Here is a 20495-nt window from a genome sequence, read left to right as displayed (position 1 = left end):
TAAGACTCTTCCAAATGTATGAAATAAAAAACTTGCATTTGGGGCTGGTGTAGAGAGAGGAAAGAAAAAGCTAGACTACGGTAATTGCGATAATTGAGGATAATTACATCTTTGAGCTTCCAGCCAGCTATATGAGAAGGGAAGAGAAAAGGAAATATGACTTTTCGTATGTATAGTTGAGTTATTTCAAAAGGCAAACTAAGCTATCAGGATAAAAAACCTTTTCCAGGCACTAAAATCTCTGAATTTATCACACAAACACACCAAGCTTTATGTAGTACACAATAGAACAATGTCATTAATAGTTTTACTAAAAGATGAAGATAAGCAAATCATGACAGTTTCTGATATTACTGTTTTATAATAGCCACTTCTTTAAGACATTAGTCAATTGGTTCAGCTGCTACCTAATGCAGCCCTCATTCATGACAACAGGACCACATCAGTGACAATATGGAGGATGTTCGTATTCCAGTTAACCAGGGTAGGACACTGTCCTTCAGTCCACCTGAAAGCCATATCCAATAATAGGTTACAGAAAAAGGCATCAGGTCACAACTCTGTTAGGAAATATGAAAGATTGGAATTTGATCTTTCAGCCTATCCCTACCCTTTACAATTTTTATGGTGGTAGTACTATGAAACAGTCTTGGGAGAATATTTATAGTGTGAGGACTTTACTGAAATCACGGCATCTTAGATGGATCCTGGCTGCAGAATCAAAGACTTGTGATAGATTAGTGAATGTTACAGAATGTCTCAGATTGTTTTTAATCATGTTCTCAAGAAGATGAAATATAGGACGTAGGTGACTGCTAGTGGACCAGTTGTCCCTAAAATTTGCTTATTCCTGATATAATATTCCAGTATATCAGGAAATAAAATCAAGTCGGATTTCAAAGAGTTTGAAGAAAGGTCTAAGAAAAGTTATGTAAAAAAAAAAGTTAACTGCTTCTCTTAAATTTCAGCCATAGCAATGTATTGTTTTACAATTAGTATTGAGAAATCTCATATCCACTATAAATAATTGCTTACAAAAACAACTGGAATGAAGCCTGGCCTAGATTATTTAATCCAATAGGATTGAAATGATAAATACTAACGTCTTTCCCCAATAGTAATAACTAGGTGTGAGTCACTATTTTGATTTTTTTTTTTTCAACGTTTTTTTTTTTTGTTTTTTTTTTTTTGGGGACAGAGAGAGACAGAGCATGAACGGGGGAGGGACAGAGAGAGAGGGAGACACAGAATCGGAAACAGGCTCCAGGCTCCGAGCCATCAGCCCAGAGCCTGACGCGGGGCTCGAACTCACGGACCATGAGATCGTGACCTGGCTGAAGTCGGACGCTTAACCGACTGCGCCACCCAGGCGCCCCTATTTTGATTTTTTTTAATGAGTTTTCTTTTTGTCCTGAAAACACACCTTCTTGTTCCTTATGTAAGTATATTTTTCTTGAAGTCTTTCTGTCATAGAGGCATGAGAAATAAAGGAATGATCCTCTCGAGATCAGATCCCACTATTACATTTCCCACAGTATGCATTTACAGAGCTGCTGCTGTGGCTGTGCAGTGCACCCCCCACACCTCTAGGAGGCACCACTCACATGGTCCAGTCTGTGCTCTCAGCACAAGCAGAGCCACTCAGACTCTCAGTGGCAGAGAAGAGTGAACTCACATTCTTGACTCCATGTGCAAATTTTCTTTGAGTTCCCATGTTCCATTTTTTGAGTTACTAATAGTTTTACCTTATACTCCATAAATATCTGTATTTCTTTTCTTACTACAGTTAAAATTGAGTAACTTGGACACGCAGAAGATGTGTCCCAAAAAGGCCGACACCTTTTTCTGGATCTTACCACAGCACATCTCTACCACGTGCCTCTCCCATCCTGTGAAGCTTGCCACCTTAGGCCACTCCCCTACCTCTCAGTTTAAAGCCTTTGAAATGTTTCTTCCCCCAAAGAGGTGAAAACATGGCATAAGGAAATGAAGGGTGGGGGATGTCAAAGCCTTACCCTGATAATTAGCTCTTACTGTACAATCTGAAGACTCTCCTTGTTCTCTGCTTTCCAGAGAAGATGGAAATTGGGGCAGAGTGACTACACTGACTATTTAAGGTACAGAGTGCTTTGACATCAGCAGGGGAAGAAGGCTGTCTCTAAAATGTCAGTGTTAGGAACCATATTCTGGGTCTCTCCCACACATCTCTTAATACTGTGGTATATAATGTGAATTCCAAATGTGATCCCTCATCTTGGAAGCCACTGTGACACTCAAAATATAAAACTCTCCAAATTTCAGGCATTGGGGTGGCTCAGTCAGTTCAGTGCCCGACTCTTGATTTTGGCTCAGGTCATGATCTCACAGTTCATGGGAGTGAACCCACATCAGGCTCTGTGCTGACAGCATGGAGCCTGCTTGGGATCCTCTCTCCCCTTCTCTCTCTGCCCCTTTCTCGCTTGTGCATGCTCTCTCTCTCTCAAAATACATAAATCAACAACAACAACAAAAAACCCTCTCCAAATTACACTAAGACTTTCCATAAACACAGCCTCAACCCATAACTTCCATTTTATTCATGATTTACAAACAGAGAAAATGGGAAATCTGGAGGGAGAAGATGTGATTTTCATTAGCTACGAAGATTTTCAAAATTGCATTAGTTTCAGTTCATTAGGTCTTATAATCACATTAGCTACATGACATTGTAAGGAGAGGAGGTGCCCTGCGGAGATCCCCCTGTGGATTTCCCTGGAGTCTCATTACCTCTTGTACACTGGGACTTAATACGGGATTCGAGTTTTCCTTTCACGGGATGAACCGATAGAAACGATACAGCATATAGAAGCCATGTTTACAAAAACATTTCCTCTCGTCCTTCCCTAATTCTTCCCACAGTGATTTCCCTGGCCAAATGCTGTGTCAGTTTTGAGGACTTCTGAACTTTTGAAAAATTGATGAGTGACTTCCACCTCATTAGGATTCCCACTGGGCTCGTAGCAAACTCTGAGCCAAGGGTTTTCGGTGAACTCCTCACTTCAGAATCACTTAGGATACGTGCTAAAAATACAGATTCATGGGGCACCTGGGTGGCTTAGTCAGTTAAGCAGCCGACTTTGGCTCAGGTCATGATCTCGCGGTCTGCGAGTTCGAGCCCGGCGTCGGGTTCTGTGCTGACAGCTCAGAGCCTGGAGCCTGTTTCAGATTCTGTGTCTCCCTCTCTCTGACCCTCCCCTGTTCATGCTCTGTCTCTCTCTGTCTCAAAAATAAATAAACGTTAAAAAAAAAACATTTAAAAATACAGATTCTTGGGCCCCACTCCAGCTCTATCATGTCAGAATATCTGAGGGTCAGGCCTGGGCATTGGCAGCATAGCAAGTGCCCTGGGTGTTGTGAAGCAGGACTTGAGAGAGGGTTCTGGAGGACATCTGTGCAATGGCTGGCATTCTCCCAAGGCCTGGGAAGGAAGGCATGTGCCAAGCGATGAGGCCAGTGGATGGAGGGACCTGGAAGCCGTGCACTTTAATACATTGGGGGTACTTATTCGGGAAGGTCACAGCCAAAATACTCCTCCCTCCAAGCTGAGGAAACAGTCTCTTACTCAGAAGTGCAGTACTCTTCTATCCTGCCATGTCTGTCCTCAGACTCCTGTAGTTCACTCCCTGTTGCCTTTTATATCTAGTCCAGAGTCTTCTGGCTGCCTAGCATACGAGTGGCTCTGGAATGAGCGTGGACCTTTTCCAAAGGAGGTGACTCATTCCGGTTGTGGAGTTCCCTGTTTGGTCACGTCAGACCTTGTAAGAACAGAATCTCCAAGGTGTAGTCACTCTGTTAACCTGCTCCCCTACCTCTGCCGGTATGGTTTTATCTTCCCTAGATTGGGCAAAGGAAGAGAGGAAAATAAATATATCGATGTAGACAGGTACGTACATATGTCATTCTTAAATTCACAAAGTAGCCCATGGGTTAAGACCAGCTGTCGGTAAAATGACCAAAAAAAAAGGCCCCCAAATCTCTTCCCCTTGCCTACCTCAGACACACAGTGCCTGCATTTTGGCCTCACCCCTCTCATCCTTCTCCTTCCCCTCCCTGTTCCTTACCAGCTGACTTGGTCTGTTCCAGTAATTTATGCCTTCGTAAGATTTTAAATGCACATGCCAACGCTCGCGTGAATATTTGTTAAGCTTCCTCTCACCATAAAGTGAAAGCAGCTATTCTCCCACTTAGTAGGGACACGGTGAGGCTCTCCACGTGCCTTCCCTGGTCCTTGAAATCTGGCCTGTCCCCAGGGGCTGGCCAACCCTGACTGTGATTGAGCGCGTGCAGGGGAAGTGGTCCTTCGCACCCTGTGAACGTGCAAAGGCTGTCTTTGGAATCCACCAGACACATTGAGGACAGTTCTCAGCTTGAAACAACATCAGTCCAAGGGCACTGCAGCTGTGTCCATGCCATAGGGCCTCTGCCATCAGGCTACACAGAATCAAGCTGCAGTTATTGTGACTAATGCAATATGGTGGAAGGGAAAGGGCTTGTGGCTTTTTGTTTCTTTCTGATTTCACATGCTTGGAATTCAACAATGGGTTTTCTTAATCTTTGATCAAAATATAGCTCTGTATTAAGACCTCAATTCAAAACACTTTTCCCCTCTTGCATATTGAGTTTTGCAATTAAATTGCCTCAAACCAGTCTAGTCTCATATTCAAGGGGCGATTAGAAGATGAAACAGTGTTTAGTGTATAGTAGGGATTTAGCAATTATTTTTTTAATGAATTACAGAGTGTCAAAGAGTAAAATACACTTTGTGCCTTAGTGTTAAAGAGTAAGAAACATCAGAGGTATTTGTCAAGCAACTAATGAAACCAACCCAAAGAACTATTTTTAAAAACAGAGACCGAGAACTTCTCCAGAATGTTCTATTACATTTGGAGCCTCTTCAGGCTTATCAAGTACTGAGGTCGGAAATTAGATAGATGCCTTTCAGACTTGCTTTCTGTGTAAGATCTTCCTAAATTTGGGCATGTGCCTCTTTAAAAAGCCTCAGAAGCTTCCAGCAGCAGCATTTTCTCTCTCCGTTACCTGTGTATGCCCATCTGCATATTTTTGGTTTTGTCTTTGCATTCTGTTTAAAGGCTGTTATAAATAGGAATTATCGATGTGTAACTATGCCAACTAGATGTTGATGACTCTAGTCAGAGACTCATAAGTCATCCCTGCAGCCAGTGTTTGGTGCTGGGCTCTCCGGTCAGGCACTGTTGGGATGGATTCCTGGCACTGGACTTGGGACTAAAAAGGCTGCCTGCGATTCTTCCTCCTAACATTCCTGTAACTGCTGTATCCTTGTCAGGTGTTCCAGGGAATTACTAAGCTGTGCTTTCTGGGGAGTTGAAACTATTGATCACACTGAGAATTTCACGTTCTTGCTGGGTGGACAGCAAGTCCCTCTGGGTGGAGAGTCCTGAATTTTTATTTTAGACCTGAGGAATTTCTGGCTACTTTCATAAAATGATAGAGTCTCAGAGCTGGAAAGAAACTTTATAAATGGCCTCATTTTTCAGGAGAAACTGAGGCACGAGAGGTTTGGGCTTGGTTAATTATGTGGAAAAGAACAGATGATGTGTCCACTCACTGCCATTTTATGGGACCCTGGGTTGGTAAAGAGCTAGTACTTATATGGAAATGAAGAGAGTCCTAAGGTGCAGGGGCTCTGTGACCTCATTTTCACGTAACTCTGAATGAGACGAAGTCCAAGCTTCAGTACTAGGGATCTGGCTGGATGACCCTTCCATCCTTGTTGGAAGGAAGATGAACGTCTATGCTATAGTACGACTCCAAATAATGGTCCTTGGCCAGCAGCCTAGACCTCACCTGGCAGCCAGTTACAAACGCAGAATTCAGAATCTGCACCTTAACAAGATCCCCAGGTGATCTGTAGACACACTGAAGTGCTGTTCTTGAACAGTCTTCTCAAATTTCAGCCTGCATCACCATCACCTGGAGGGCTTGTTAAAAACTGAGGGCCCCACCCCAGACTTTCTGATTCATAAGCCTCAGGGAAACCCAGAATTCTACATTTTTAACAAGTTGCCAAATGACACTGAGGCTTCTGGACCAGGACCAACCTTTGAGAAGCGCTGCCCTACTAGAACCACTGCCCGGCCGCTTGTCTGCACAGAGCTGGGGAATCTTCTATAGCCTGTTCCTGGCAGAAAGTCTTGAGGATGAGCCCCGAGAACCTCCACTTTCAAACACAAGTTCTGACTTACTCTAACATAGCTAGTCCCAGCCCCGAGTAGTTCCCGGTAATAGTAGCAAGTGACCCACATGCATGTTTTTGGAAGATTTTGGAGTCAATAAAAAGTCTGTCGTCTGCTGGTTTTATAATACAAAGGACGCATGGTGTTTTTAAAATATAGTTGAGAAGAGGGGCGCCTGGGCAGCTCAGTCGGTTGAGCGTTCGACTCTTGGTTTCGGCTCGGGTCATGATCTCACAGTTTCATGAGCTCGAGCCACGTGTCTGGCTCTGTACTGATGGCACAGAGCCTGCTTGGGATTCTTTCTCTCCTCTCTCTCTACCCCTCCGCTGCTCATGCTGTCTCTGTCTCTCTCAAAATAAATAAACTTAAAAAATAAATAAATAAAAATAAAACTTAGTCAAGGTGAGAACGAAGATGACCGTGGTGTAGCAGGCGCCGGGTGGCACGTTGAGCCACATGCCCGCCGGCATCCATGAAAAACAGGAACTCTGAAGTCAGCCGAGCTTACGGTAATGAACAAGTAGAAATACATCAGAAGGTGCGGTAGAGACAGCCGACTGCTTTGTCCAGCCTTGCTGTAGCTCACAGTGAAACCCACGCTACAAAGTGGGATTCCCCTGGTACGCGACAAATTGCCGTCTCCTCTTAAATTGTATCTCTTCCATCTTGAGAGCTTACCTTTCCCAGGGTAAGCACCCTTTGATGTGCTGTCTCAACGAGGCAGCACGGTTCGGGTGAGGGCTTGGTAAAAGCTAATCGGCGTGTGATGGATACTGGAGCATTTATAATTAGCTGTCCGACCACAGTCCAACCAACTAGTGAATGTGATCACCTAAATGTCATCAGCCGTGAATGGAGGATTTGAGAGACGTTGATGTCAAAGGGTAAATTTCTGGACCTCACAGCAAAGACACTGAAGTTGTTCTTGGTTAAGTCTTGTACTATTATGAACGAGAAGGTGGCTGAATCACCGTGCCCAAGAAGCCAAACAAAACCAGTGCAAAACAGTGCTTAACAGAGCAGTACTGTGAAATCCTGGCCTCAGTAAACTGGCCTGCGTGCTAACACCAAATCCTCACAAGACACGGGCAAGGGCCATAAAGTATTCTCGATCCCTTGGAAGGAGGACACATGATGAATGCGTGGCTGGGAATGAGCACTGGGCAAACCAGAAGAGAGGGAACATTCTTCTCTCTGGTGCTAAAGGCAAGTCATGATAGAGAGAGGTTCAGATTGCCAAGAGGGTGAGGCTTTTGTGTCCCGGACAGGCAGCCACCTGGGGATTATGAACACCATGGGGATGGTCACCGCCCCATCTGTGAGAACACACTGCTGGGCACTAGGCTAGGGTAGAAAGTGCCAGGGACACTGAGTCAGGAAACCTAGAGCTGCATGACCCTAGACATGGTACTTAGCTTTGAACTTCGGTTTCCTCATCCATAAATAGATACGGTGGCCCGACCCCAAAGGCCCATAAGGATTAAATAGCATAACGTGCAGGAAGTGGCTGGCGGGTTGCATGTGCTCAGGCGTTTTCAGTGTTTTTAATTTCAAGCCTTTGAGTCAAAACTGGTGCGTGGTAGGTCTCTTCAGGACCTGGGTAGGGTCAAGATGATCATTAGTAGGATGGAGCCAGTACCGTGGAAGTCCGTCTGCCTGGTAGCCTGACAAGCAGACTTTTGGAGCTCCTGACGTCCCCCTTGGAATTTCAACATCATTCGAAAATACTGAGAAAAGGGGTTTCTTCTGGTCCTTCCTGTCTCTGAAGGCCTGGTCAATATCCACCCCTTCATGGATGCTTTTTCTCTTCCGATCTGTTAGTTCCTTCAACTGTTTATTCATTCGGATGATTAAATGCCTACTGTGTGTGCTGCACACTAGGGCTGCAGCTGTGAACCGGATAGGTCTGTTCATGGCATTGCCTTTTGGAACTTAGGCCGGCGGAGGAGACAGCGCAAAGCTTCATCATTTCCATGTTGAATAATGCCACGAAGGAGAAAGCTTCTTCAGGCTTTTATGAAACAGGCCTAAAACTAAAGCAGTGTGGGGGGAAGGGGATTGAAGTACATCGTCAGGAAAGTCGCTCCAAGGAAGTGACACTACACTGAGATCTGAAGAATGGTGAGGCTTTCATCAGATGAAAAACGTGGGAAGAAGAGCCAAGAATAGTTAAGGCTCCTCTTTCCCTTGAGACATGTAAGACTTAGCACCTTTTGAGGGCTAGAAGAGCCGGGAAGGCATGAAAGACGGTTGCTGAGAAGGGGTCAGAGGAACACCAAGCTTGGACGCTACAGTTGGTGAGCAGCCATGCACACAGACACCAGCATTCTCACTGCTGTGCCTTTTCTCGAGAGACGTTCAGCTGCTTCGATGACAGGACAAAGAAGCCAGGTGGCTGTGTTCATTCACGAGTTAAGGCTTTGCCTTAAGACATACTTGGCGTATTTTTTAATTATTTGCTTGATGTGCTCGTCTCTTTTATTCTCCTCCTCTCCCTTGCCTTATAAATTATTCAAGTTGCATTTTGAGAGTCAGCTTGGGAATTTACTCCTCATTGTTCCTACAGAAATAAGTATTCAATAAAAATTTCTTGATTGGTTCCTACTTTCCAGTTTATTGTAGATGCTGAGAATAGGGTGGGAGATGAAGTGGACATGTCCCCACCCTCAGGGAGCTCTGAATTCAGATCAGATGAACAAACATGGAAGGCACAGGAGATATAGACCCTAAAGCCCAAACTGCACATTTTCCATGAAGACTTGCTTATGCAAAATGAAACTGCTTTTTACCTGTGTACCTCCCCTGGTCTCTGAGAATCAATCATTATCTCCCCCTTTCCCTCTCCTCCCTCCCTGTCTTGAGATTTGCCATTAAAAAATAAAAAACAAAAAGAAAAAACCAAAAACCTTGGCAATTGGTTTTCAAGTCAGAATATGAGCAAAAGCAACCTTAGAAGTTATTCTTCATCCATCAAAGTCTCTTACCTTTTGGCTTTTCTGAAGGCAAAAAACCAAAATGGCGACGGGGCTTTTATAAACAGTAAACGATGTTACTTCTGTAATATAAGTTTAATGTATCTTTGAAGACAAGTGAGAGCCACACAGACCCCTCCTCCTGAAAGGGTCAGCTTTCCCGTTTCCTGTGTGGATCAATACGTTTGGTATGTACGAAAAGTAATCAGGTTACACTGACAGATGGCCTTAAGGATTTATAACTCGCTCTTCAAATGAATGCCTGGCTCTTGCTGTCTTCAGCAGCAACCCCTCCATAACAGGATCAGCCAGTGACGCTAAAGGTTTCCAGGTTCCTGTCTCTTGTGCTCACAGGTAGTGTGCTTCCCTTAGGCGGCTACCAAAGAAATGTCAAGTCATTGCTCCGTAGTGATGTTTTAAAATTTATAGTTCAAGAAACTATAAGCAAGAAAACCTTACCTTTACCACCTTCCTCTCTTTGGATATATTTCCCCCAAGTCAGAAAAAAGAGAAATCAAGACATCTTTGTTTTTTTTTTTAATGTGTTTATTTTTGAGAGAGACAGAGTGCGAATGGGGGAGGGGCAGAGAGACAGGCACAGAATCCAAAGCAGGATCCAGGCTCTGAGCTGTCGGCACAGAGCCTGACGTGGGGTTTGAACTCACGGACCATGAGATCGTGACCTGAGCGGTAGTCAGACACTTAACCGACTAAGCCACCCAGGCGCCCCAGAAATCAGGACGTCTTTGTAATGACCTTATTTGGTAGAGAACCATTGTTCCTTAGCCAGAGGGACGGCAAACATTTGCTTAGATGGCTGGTCAGCGCTCAACCAGAGTACAGCATACAGGCTTGCCTGTATCACAGTCTCCTTACTCTGAAATCTACCTAAATTTCAATATTTTAGCTTCAAACTCTTTCAGGGCACTCGAGAATTCTATTGAGAGGTTAATTTAGCCTTAGCGAATGTGCCTCACAGGACAGGAGCCCTGCAGGGAATTTAGCTCCTCAGCCATTGTGAAATTTGTTCGGCTAATCTGTAGCTCATAAAGCATCATTTTAACTCATGGTTCCCACACCTGGTAATGACCAGGAAGGAGGAATATTCCCATGGGGTTGGGTCCTGTCCTCATTTTGTTCATCAGTGAGGGGTCATGAGCGGAGGCGGTTTCTATCATACTTAATTATGAGTTGAGCAGGACAGCTGTAAAATGGTAATGACTGTCATTACCAACCTAAACCTGCTTCGGAGGAACTAAAGTGTCTGCTTCTGCAACTAATCTCACCGGCCATCCCAACACTACCAAATTATTACTTGCAGAATTTGCCGTGATCAGAGCACCTACCTGCTAAGAGTGTTATAAAAAAATAAAAATAATAAAAATAGCTGTCATCTGGTTGTCACCTTTCATTAATTTCATCTGGTTTTTGTTTTCTTTCCTGTTGGAATTGATGTTGGTGGCTGATAGTCTAGGCTAATGAAGACAAAATGCCTAGCACAAGGCACCAACCGCAGGTATAGCGGTCGCTCCTTGAAGAGGCTGAAAATAGGATTATACCGCCACCTTGTGGTTAATAGTGGCACCTGCTTTTTAAAGTAAAAGGCCATCAGTGTTTCTACTGATTGAATCACCTATTGGTTAGAAACATAAATGGATGTAAAAGGATAAGAGATTCTGGAGAAGAATAATTTTGCTCAAAATAATTATTCAGGCAAACTTTTAAGATCCTTTCAGAGGCTCCTCAACAGACGTTCTATAAGATCACGTACTGACCCTTCTTGGCCAAATGACAAATTCCCACAGTAGTTTAAATTCTATATAATTGGGGTGGATGGATGGAACCATTGCCTATGTTACAACGATATCACACATTTGTCTTAAGTGACAGTCTCAGCCGTGATTGTATATCAGTGCAGCCAATAATGAAGTCTGTTCTAAAACAAAAATAACTGATGTGCAACTATTACTCTAAGTGAATATTATGATTTTCTGCAACTCATCTTGGTGCAGCATTTGGGTGCCATCATAAATTTTAGTTGAGATGCAATGAATGCTGTTCCTTTTCCCTATGTTAAGTAACTCATAGAATATTTATACATGTGGTCCGACAATGAAATATCTTTGAAGCTTCGAGAAAATAATATTCTATAGTTGAATATAATTTTATTGAGTCACATAAGAACAGGGTTAAAAGAAATAGGCTTAAATATCTCTTAAATGAGAGATCACTCCAAATTGTTCATGTATTTCTGCTGGTGTGGATTAATTCTAGGTACTCGGAAAATACCGCGCTTGATATAGGCATTAGCAGAAAATTAGATGGTCCTCAGGGCCAGTAACAGTATCACGGACTTTGGAGCCTTAGATCATCTTTTCCACATGGAACCTGGTCGGTAAAAGGGCACAGTGAGTCGTCTGGAAAATGTCATCACTGTGGCAGGAGCGTTCCTTTTCAGGGTGACTTTTTACTTCCCACACACTGTGCCTCCTGTCCTCTTATTCTGACTCTCTGTTGCTAATCCTGAGAGAAGCCTTTTGGCCACATGGAAAGACACTGACCCGCTCACTCCTCAGAACACACTAACTTGACCCCTGCCGTTTAACCTCAGTGAAACCAATGCGTGAGACAGGCCATCGCACTGCTTGGACAGCCCTGGACCATCCACACAAGGCCTGTGCTCCCCATCCCCACCAAGAAAAAAGAACATGGAAGTCATATGTGCATCTGTGCAGGAGGGGGCAGCCCATCTACACACATGCGGGGGGGTGGGGGGTAGGCACAGAGGGCGGGGGGACAGTCCTGTCTTAATTGTAGATAAGACACCAAAATTTAAGGAGATGACCAGAGAAGGAATGGGCAAGAGAATTTGGAAATGGAAGTCCAGAGAAAGGAAGAGACCAGGAGAGAAGAATTTACGAGTGCAGACCTCTGAAATAGGAATAAACCCACCCGGGAGGTCCTGCTGTGAGTGAGAGTCAGAGGTCATGTATGTGTAAACCCCTGCACTCTGCCAGGCCTGCTGCGACCGGTGGTGTTCGGGTCCTCCTGTCAAGTTTCACTTCAAGGTTTCTGAGAGGTGGACGCAGCCCAAAAACCAGGAGCCCCCCATCCTGAGGGATTACAATGTATCTGGCTCAGAAACATGATGATGATCATTCTTCCCATGGGGAGATTCTTGTCCACCTAAAAGTAGTCCTTTCAGTAGCTTTTCAACAAATTTTAGTTGAAGGAGAATCCCAGGAGCTTTGACACATTTTCTCTGAGTTATATCTTTTATTCAGTATCTTGTAATAACCCGCTTTCATCCTCTCTCTCCCTACACTGTGCTGGTAGGCTGGGCACCCCACATGTTTTCATTGTATTCTACCGGCTTTCCCCGATGAGAGAGAGCGAGAAAAGAAGGAAACGTGTACAGAAATAGAGAAAGGCCCTACAGATTACACACTCGCTTCCTGGATGGATATCTGGCTTTTGAATAATTCACACAGCAAACTATTTTCTAGGAATCTGGCACTTTATAAATAGACATTGATTAAATCTGTTGTATGAGTGAATGAGTGAAGGAAGGAAGGAACAAACAAATGCCTGCGCAACAGATACCTTTTGTTTGTGTTTCCTAAACCGTGTTATCCTTCGGACCTGTATATGAAAATTGATATCCTGTGTATTCATAGGTCGCCTTGATTTATGTGCCTGCTTGACTATATTTTAGTAACTGTGGTACCAATTTGTAGTCTAAATTTAAAGTACATTATTCATTGCCTCAACAAATCAGGAGAGACGTGCTGGTCATTTTCATTCGGTGGGAGCCATCCAGGGGCAACCACACAAGAGCAATTTGACCATCCATTACTGCACGCATGTGGTGTTTGCAGGTGCAACTTCAAACCGACATAGGAAGACGGTCCCTATCACACCTTAAGTTGTATGTTTCTATATTTACAGAGCATTAGGAAGTGTTCGTGTTGATTCAGGGACCTAAGGAAAACATGGACTTCATCAAGAATAGTCTGCATACATTGTAGACAAAAGTTTCTTTTTCTCCAGCTTTTTATTATTCTTCAACCTTAAATATGCAGATAAATGCAATGTGTTTCACTCAGAGAAAATCCGGTCCAGTTCAACTGCCTTTGCTGAAATGGTTTTTGTTCTCCGAGCCCTCAAGGTGTGCTCCTCTTTGGCCCTAAGCCCTCCAGGCGCTGGCTGGATGCGGACAACGCAGGGCTCCCGAAATGCAGTTATGGCTCTTTCAGAGAAGCAAATGAAAATGTAAACGTGGACAGTCTTTTGCACGACAAAAAAGTTTTTTGAGTTCTGATTCATTAACACAATAGTTTGCTTACTTTATTCGTGAAACTTGATATTAAGTTATAGGCTATTCCTTTTAAGATGGAATATTCTAGAACTGAGCAAAGCAGACGTTCTATAAACGAGGCCTCTCTGACAAGAGATAATTGTTCAAAAAAATTGGGGGAGGGGGTGCCTGGGTGGCTCAGTCGGTTGGGCGTCCGACTCTTGGTTCGTCTCAGGTCATGATCTCACGGTTTCGTGGGTTGGAGCCCCGTGTCGGGCTCCTAGCTGACAGTGCGGAGGCTGCTTTGGATTCTCTGTCTCCCTCTCTCTGCCCCTCCCCCACTTGCGCTACCTCTGTCTCTCTCAAAATAAATAAATAAACTTAAAAAATTTTTTTTCTTGCATTTTTTTATTTGAGGGGTGCCTGGGTGGCTCGGTCGGGGTAAGTGTCCAACTCTTGGTTTCTGCTCAGGTCATAAACTCACAGTTGCATGAATTTGAGCCCCATGTCAGGCTCTGCACTGACAGTGTGGAGCCCGCTTGGGATTCTGTCTCCCTCTCTCCCTCTGCCCTTCCCCTGCTATCCCCCTCTCAAAATAAATAAATAAACTTAAACATTTTCTTTTTATGTGAGTATAGTTGATACACAGTGTTACATTGGTTCCAGGTGTCCGGCATAGCGATTCAATTTCTATTCGTTATGCTGTGCTCACCACAGTTGTAGCTACCATCTGTCACCATGCAACGCTATTACAGTACTATTGACTGTATTCCCTCTGCTGTGCCTTTTATTCCCATGACTTATTCATTCCATAACTGGAAGCCTGTATCTCCCATGACAATCATTAATTTTTGGTATATGGCTCTATTTTTCAAAATCTGTCACTCTTGAAATATTTCCCAGAACTCATGTGGCCATTTGCATTTGGAAGCATTGTCGCCGGGATGGGGAGCAAGCTGTACCCCCGTTGAGAAGGACCTTCCTCGCGGGGCTAAGACTACAGGTTTAGAGTCAGAAATGGCTCGACTCATATCCTCACCGGCCACTTAGCATCTGTGACATCGTAGGAGAACTTACTCAGTGTCTCCGCCATTCAACTTCCTTGTCTGAAAAATGGGGATGAGCAGGGCCTTCTCACCGTCTTGTAGCAGTTCAGTGAGGAAAGCCTATAGCAAGAGTCCCAGGACATGCCAGGTCCAAAAATGTACTAGATACAGCTCTCATGCCTCATTTGTAGTTACTTATAAATAGGTCTTATTTATTTACTGCTGATGATGTATTCTTAGCACATACTTTCATCTGTTCGTTTGAAAATGTACTTACTGAGGGCTCATAGAAGCGCAGTGAGAGCCGGCCCTGAAAACAGGTACATATTCACAGTAGATAACTGTTACGAAAGTGAATAAAAGACATTCTCTTTCGTTAATTGTATTGGCCTTAGACCTTCTCAAAGAAAAGTAGGTTTGGGAGCTAGGGAGATAGGTGGGGAAATGTGAACTGCATTTTTGTGAAAGCTATAATAAATGCTTTACACCGCTCTGGGGGAAAAAAAAAATCCAAATAAGCACTTACTTGCTATGGACTATCTGGAATTTTATTTGAGGACATTAAGAATCTGTCCCCAAACACAGCAAACTAACAAGCCACGCATTGCCTCAAGCACTGCTGGGTACTCATGCATTGCCACTGTACGTTTTTAGGTTAGGAAAACAAAGGCCTGGACAACAGAGGGGACTTGCCCAGAGCCAGGTGTCCAGGTGAGTGCAGGGCATCCCGCACACACATCCTTGCCTTTGCTCTGAGGCTTCCTCCTGACATGCACTAATCACAAGATTGTGTCACTTCACGTGAGAAGCTGTTTCAAAACACACTGGTCTCTCCGCAGGAGGACGAAGCACTCTGTGCCCATGTTACCACCTGTGAAGGACTGACTGACCCACCAGCTTGTGCCACTTCTTGCTCCCGCCATGGGACCTTCGGGGAGCGTGCTGAGCAGCGGACAGATGCAGGTGGTCCTGTGGGGCAGTTTGGCGGCTCTCGTCACTTTCTTCCTCATCAGCTTCCTCGTCTTTCTGTGCTCCAGTTGTGACAGGTGAGATCTCCTGTGTATCCGCCGGAACCTTGAAATAACCCGTTCCCTGTGCCCAGAAGACTCTTCATAGGAAAAACGTTATAAACAGAATCCCGCTACACAGACATTCACAGAAACCCCTGTGTTTCTAAAGTTAACTAGCTTCTGTGCTGCAGAGCACCTCAGGACGTTTTTTGTATTCATCGAATGAAAATCCATATTTGATTTTGCTCAGGAGCAACTGGGAGAACCCTTGTATACAAAACTTCCCAAAATGAAATTTTGCCATTCTTTTGAGCACATCGTTGTTAAAATTTATATTGTGTTTTCCTGTCGATGGACATTTGGAAATCTTAGTATGATGTGCATGAAAGATACTCTTTGCTGCCACTTGACAGTTACTGATTATAATTGCTATTACGTGGTTTGAAAGGACCATTCAAGTTTTGTGATCTAGAACTGCAATTTCTTAAGAAACATTAATTTTCCTAGAAGAGAGATGAAATAATCATCTTGGTTGTTTTTAGAGTTATGCTGCTTCTCCCCTTCCATGTCTCCCTCATTTGGGATGTCTGTACCCCCCCCCCCCAAAATAAAAGCTCTTTGCTCAGAACCAAAGGTCTTTCTAACATGTTGGGAGTGATTTCCCAGGTGTTCAGACGCTGTTAGGATACTTTTCAGGAGCGCCTAGGTGGCTCAGTAAGTTATGCATCCGACTTTGGCTCAGGTCATGATCTCATGGTCCGTGAGTTCAAACCCCATGTCAGGCTCTGCGCTGCCAGCTCAGAGCCTGGAGGCTGCTTCAGATTCTGTGTCTCCCTCTCTTTCTGCCTCTCCCCTGCTTGCTCTCTCTCTCGCTCTCTCAAAAATGAATAAATGTTAAATTTGTAAAATAAGAAGGATACATGCAGCCTCCTGGCAGATTGGTGCTGTGGGGCTGGAGCAAACCAGCCAGTCTACCTCCAAACCTTCCTCTCAGTAACTTCAGGAGAGACCCAACAAGGGTCATTTACAAATCTGACAGGACTTCTTACCCTGAAGTGTCTGTCAAGAAGAGGAAAGTCAGACTCTCCCAACCAAGTAGCCTTCCAGTCTCCTCCCAGTTTAGACCTGGAGCTCTACAGCTGGATCTGAGTCTGCTCAGGAAGGTGCAAAAATAGAGGCTGGTGGAGTTTGCTCCCCTGGACTAGGGAGGGCCTGCCTGTAATTATTTACACTCCCACTAGGCGTCACTGTTGCCTTGACAAATATGGGACATGTATTCTCTAGTACGGATGGCTTTCCTTAGACTGTCCTGAGTAAAAATAAATTCTATTTTTATTCGATGGACTTTTCCATAGACTGGAAGTACATATGACTCATCCTGAGAGCATGTATCCTTCCCAACGTGCCAAAATTTGTATTTTCTTTCATTTTTTTCCCAGTCCCATTGCACTGGGTAGTCGACTCTGAGTTTGTCTGGATTTTCTTTTAAAAAAGGAAAAAACAGGTAAAATTATTTCCAGTATTCTAGAGTCGAGACAAGTTTCTGCTCAGGAATGTGCCTCAGTCCTCTTGTGAACTTCTATTTTCTACTCTGGGAGAAAGAGAGCTAGAGAGGTGACTGGTCTCATGCTGTGACTTGACCCCCCTCAGACCCTGACGCCTGCAAAGGAGTGATGGAGTCACGGTCCAGCTTTTGCTTTTTTGGCAAAACAAACCAGGATCCTAAAAGAGAGATTTAAATGTGGACAAATATTCGGATAGCCAAGGGGAGCGTCTGTTTGATTTTAGACGGCACGTTTGACGTCACAGCAATGTTTTCTCTTCCATTTCAGAGAAAAGAAGCCGAGACAGCACAGCGGGGACCACGAGAACCTGATGAACGTGGTGAGCCCATATACACATGTCTGTGTGTGCTTTCGAACACCGGCCACTTATCTAAGTGTGTTCCCACAAGCTGGCAACCTGAGGGAAACCGAGGGAAGGAGCTCACCAGAGTTAACTGGCTGCCTAGAGTCCTCCCTCTGAAGGACTCTTACTCAGTGTGGCTAGAGGCCTGTGCAATTAGCCGGGTTGGTTGGGAGAGTTTCAGAAATGGATGCGATCGTGCTGTTGCCGGAAGGATCCTGAGAGCGCGCCAACCTACTGCAGGGAGCCCCTGCCCAGCTCCAGCCTAGTATTGGTTTGCTAGGGCTGCATAACAAAGGATCACAAACAGTGGGGCTTCAATACCAAATGTATTGTCTTGACGTTCTGGAGGCCAGAAATGGAAATCCAGGTATCAGTGGGGTTGGCTGGCTCTTCTGAGAGCCTGGAGGGTGAATCTGTTCCAGGCCTGTCCCCCAGCTTCTGGGGGTTTGCCGCTCCGCGTGGTCTTCTCCCTGTGTCTCTCCATGTGGTCTTTCCTCTGCATGTCTCTGTCCAAGCTTCCTCGTTTGGTAAGGACTCCAATGTGACCTCATCTTATTGAGTTTCATCTGCAAGGACCCCGTTCCAAATAAGGTCACATTCCTAAGGTATCGGAGGTTAGGACTTCACCTCTGAAATTTGGGGAGTATCCAGTTCAACCAGTAACAGCTGGTCATGAAGCTAACCAAAAGGTAGGACCCCCGTCGGCCCGGCTGGGTTTCCACAGCTCTCACATGGGGTGCTGTCGAGCCACAAGGGGCTCTTAGACCCACCCTGGTGAGGAGCAGCCTGAGTGTCGGGGTCATGCCCTTACCTGGCTGAGCACTTCCAGCAGCTGGGGAGGGGGCCACCCCGTATTCGCAGGGCTGACTTCGTCGGTCTTGCTCGAGCCCCATGGCGGTGCTAAAACAGAGAAGGTGTCTCCGTTCGCTGACATAATTCCTTAAGATCAGGCAAAATCTGCCGTCGGGAAGAGGGTGTGAAATAGGCAGCCAGCAGACAGAGCTTACCCAGGAGGCGTCTCTGGGCCCAGTCACCACCCCCCACCCCCAAGGGCGTGCAAGGCTCTGGTATCCCAAGCAGGCTGGAGTTGTTGGGGCTTCTCTCCTCCGGGAGCCCCTGGGGTGTCCTTGCCTCCTCCTCTGCACGCACACCTTACCCGCTGCTGTTCTGCGTTCTCAGCTCTCCCTTTGCCCTCTTTCTTACCCCCATTCCAGTCTCTGGCTGTCAACCCCACTTCTCAGCTGTGCACAGCGCCCCCGTCCAGCGCACAGAGCGCAGATCGCTGCTGTGGTGGCATCGAGAGGGTGGAGGGGCACCTCGGTGGCTCAGTCGATTAAGCCTCCCACTCTGTTTTTATAAATGTTTGTTTATTTTTGAGAGACAGAGTGCAAGCAGGGGAGGGGCAGAGAGAGAGACACACACAGAATGTGAAGCAGGCTCCAGGCTCTGAGCCGTCGGCACAGAACCCCATGCAGGGCTCAGATTCACGAATGGGAAGATCATGACCTGAGCTGAAGTCAGATGCTTAACCCACTGAGCATCCCAGGCACCCTGTGCAACTCTTGGTTTAGGCTCAGGTCACGATTTCATGGTCTGTGAGTTCGAGCCCCATGTCGGGCTCTGCACTGACAGGGCAAAGCCTGCTTGGGATCCTCTCTCCCCACTCTGTCTGCCCCTCCCCAGCCCATGCACACATACACGTGTGCACCCTCTCTCTCTCGAAATAAATAACAAATGTTTTTTAAAAAGGTGGGGGAGATGGGGGGTAGCTCTGCGGTTGCTTCTCCCACACGTAGGTCCCTGGTCCTGGCTTTCGTCACCACCCCCCATGCTCCTTGGTGCTGGTTGGGGCTAGAGGAAGGGCTTCTGTCTCTGTCCTCCTCCCAGATTCCTTCCCTGTGCTGCTACACCTCTGGCGGGGCCCAGGGAGCCGTCAGCAAGCCCCCCTGCCGTGTGGTTCTGATGCGTGCCCCAGCGGGAGAACTCCTGCTGCAGACCTTCAATGCCTGCGTGGCCCAGGGTCAGGGATGAGGTCGAAGGTAGTGGCACGGGGGACGAAAGGAAAACGCAGGCTGTTCCCGTGCTGTATCCTTAACTAATAACCGCACAGCCTCTCTTCTACAAACGTGTGGGGGAGAGCACGCAAAAGCACGTGTTCACATGGGCCGTGGTACGTGAGCTCACACACACCTACCACAGCCGTCCACCCGGCTCTCTTTAAGAGCTTCTCTCTCAGCTGCTCGATCTTATTCAACTTGCAGATTCACCACTTAGGCCAAAGAAGCCCCCCAAGTCAGCCTCGCCTCTGCACCCCACCCCTGATCCCAGATCTTGTACATCCTTGCTCCCTCCTAAGCCCCAGATGGGCCACCACTAAAGCCTAGCCTGAAAAGATCCAGGGGCATGGGGGTGTCCTGAAGTTTGCTCCTTGTGCTACAGAGAGAGGGAGGCTCACTCCAGGCTCCTCTGGGGGCATTTTCTCATGGAAGCTGAGAGGAGAAGTGGTGGCTAGGACCCAGGTTATGCTGCTTCAGCAGCGATGGGTACTTATGCTGTGATGAGCCGACCTGGGAGCTTCCCCCCCTCACACCTGACTCCTGTCTGGGTGCAACCTTTCTGGGATATGAGAGCCTGCACCTTAAGCTCCTGGCGTCCTAATGCAATGACCCACCTCCTGGCACCCTTCACTCAGGAGCAGCGTGAAACTGAAACAGCGGACTCTCAGTTAAGGGTTCATGACATAGCATGAGCTATTTGCTTTATTATTATTATTATTATTGTTATTATTATTATTATTATTATTATTATTATCTGGTTCCCAGTAAGAAGTCAGAGAATTTGTGAGGCCACCTAGCCAAGCTTCTGGTGCTGTTTGTATCAGAATTTCCATGTGGAATCCTGGAACATAGTCCAAGTGTGGCCTCCTGGGTCATGCACACTGTATTCTGCGAGAAGGATTTGGGGACAGGTCACATTAGCAGTGATTCAGGCTGCTACATGGAACCAGT

General features: G+C 45.8%; 1 protein-coding gene across 1 annotated transcript in view; it reads left to right on the top strand.

Moving 5' to 3' along the window:
* The window catches only part of PAG1 (phosphoprotein membrane anchor with glycosphingolipid microdomains 1), a 61753-nt gene that overhangs the window by 19918 nt on the left and 21340 nt on the right, over positions 1 to 20495 (top strand). Inside the window, exons 2-3 of the mRNA XM_019453349.2 lie at positions 15409 to 15615; positions 17412 to 17463. Of these exons, the coding sequence (XP_019308894.2) occupies positions 15491 to 15615; positions 17412 to 17463 (177 nt within the window). The 5' untranslated portion in view covers positions 15409 to 15490. The remainder of the gene's footprint in view (positions 1 to 15408; positions 15616 to 17411; positions 17464 to 20495) is intronic.

This window comes from Panthera pardus, unplaced genomic scaffold, assembly GCF_024362965.1.
Source record: "Panthera pardus isolate Hobbes unplaced genomic scaffold, ASM2436296v1 HiC_scaffold_7, whole genome shotgun sequence".
In the NCBI taxonomy this organism is placed as follows: Eukaryota; Metazoa; Chordata; class Mammalia; order Carnivora; family Felidae; genus Panthera; species Panthera pardus.
The sequence above is the reverse complement of the archived record's forward strand: the minus strand, read 5'-3'. Positions and strand labels throughout refer to the sequence as shown.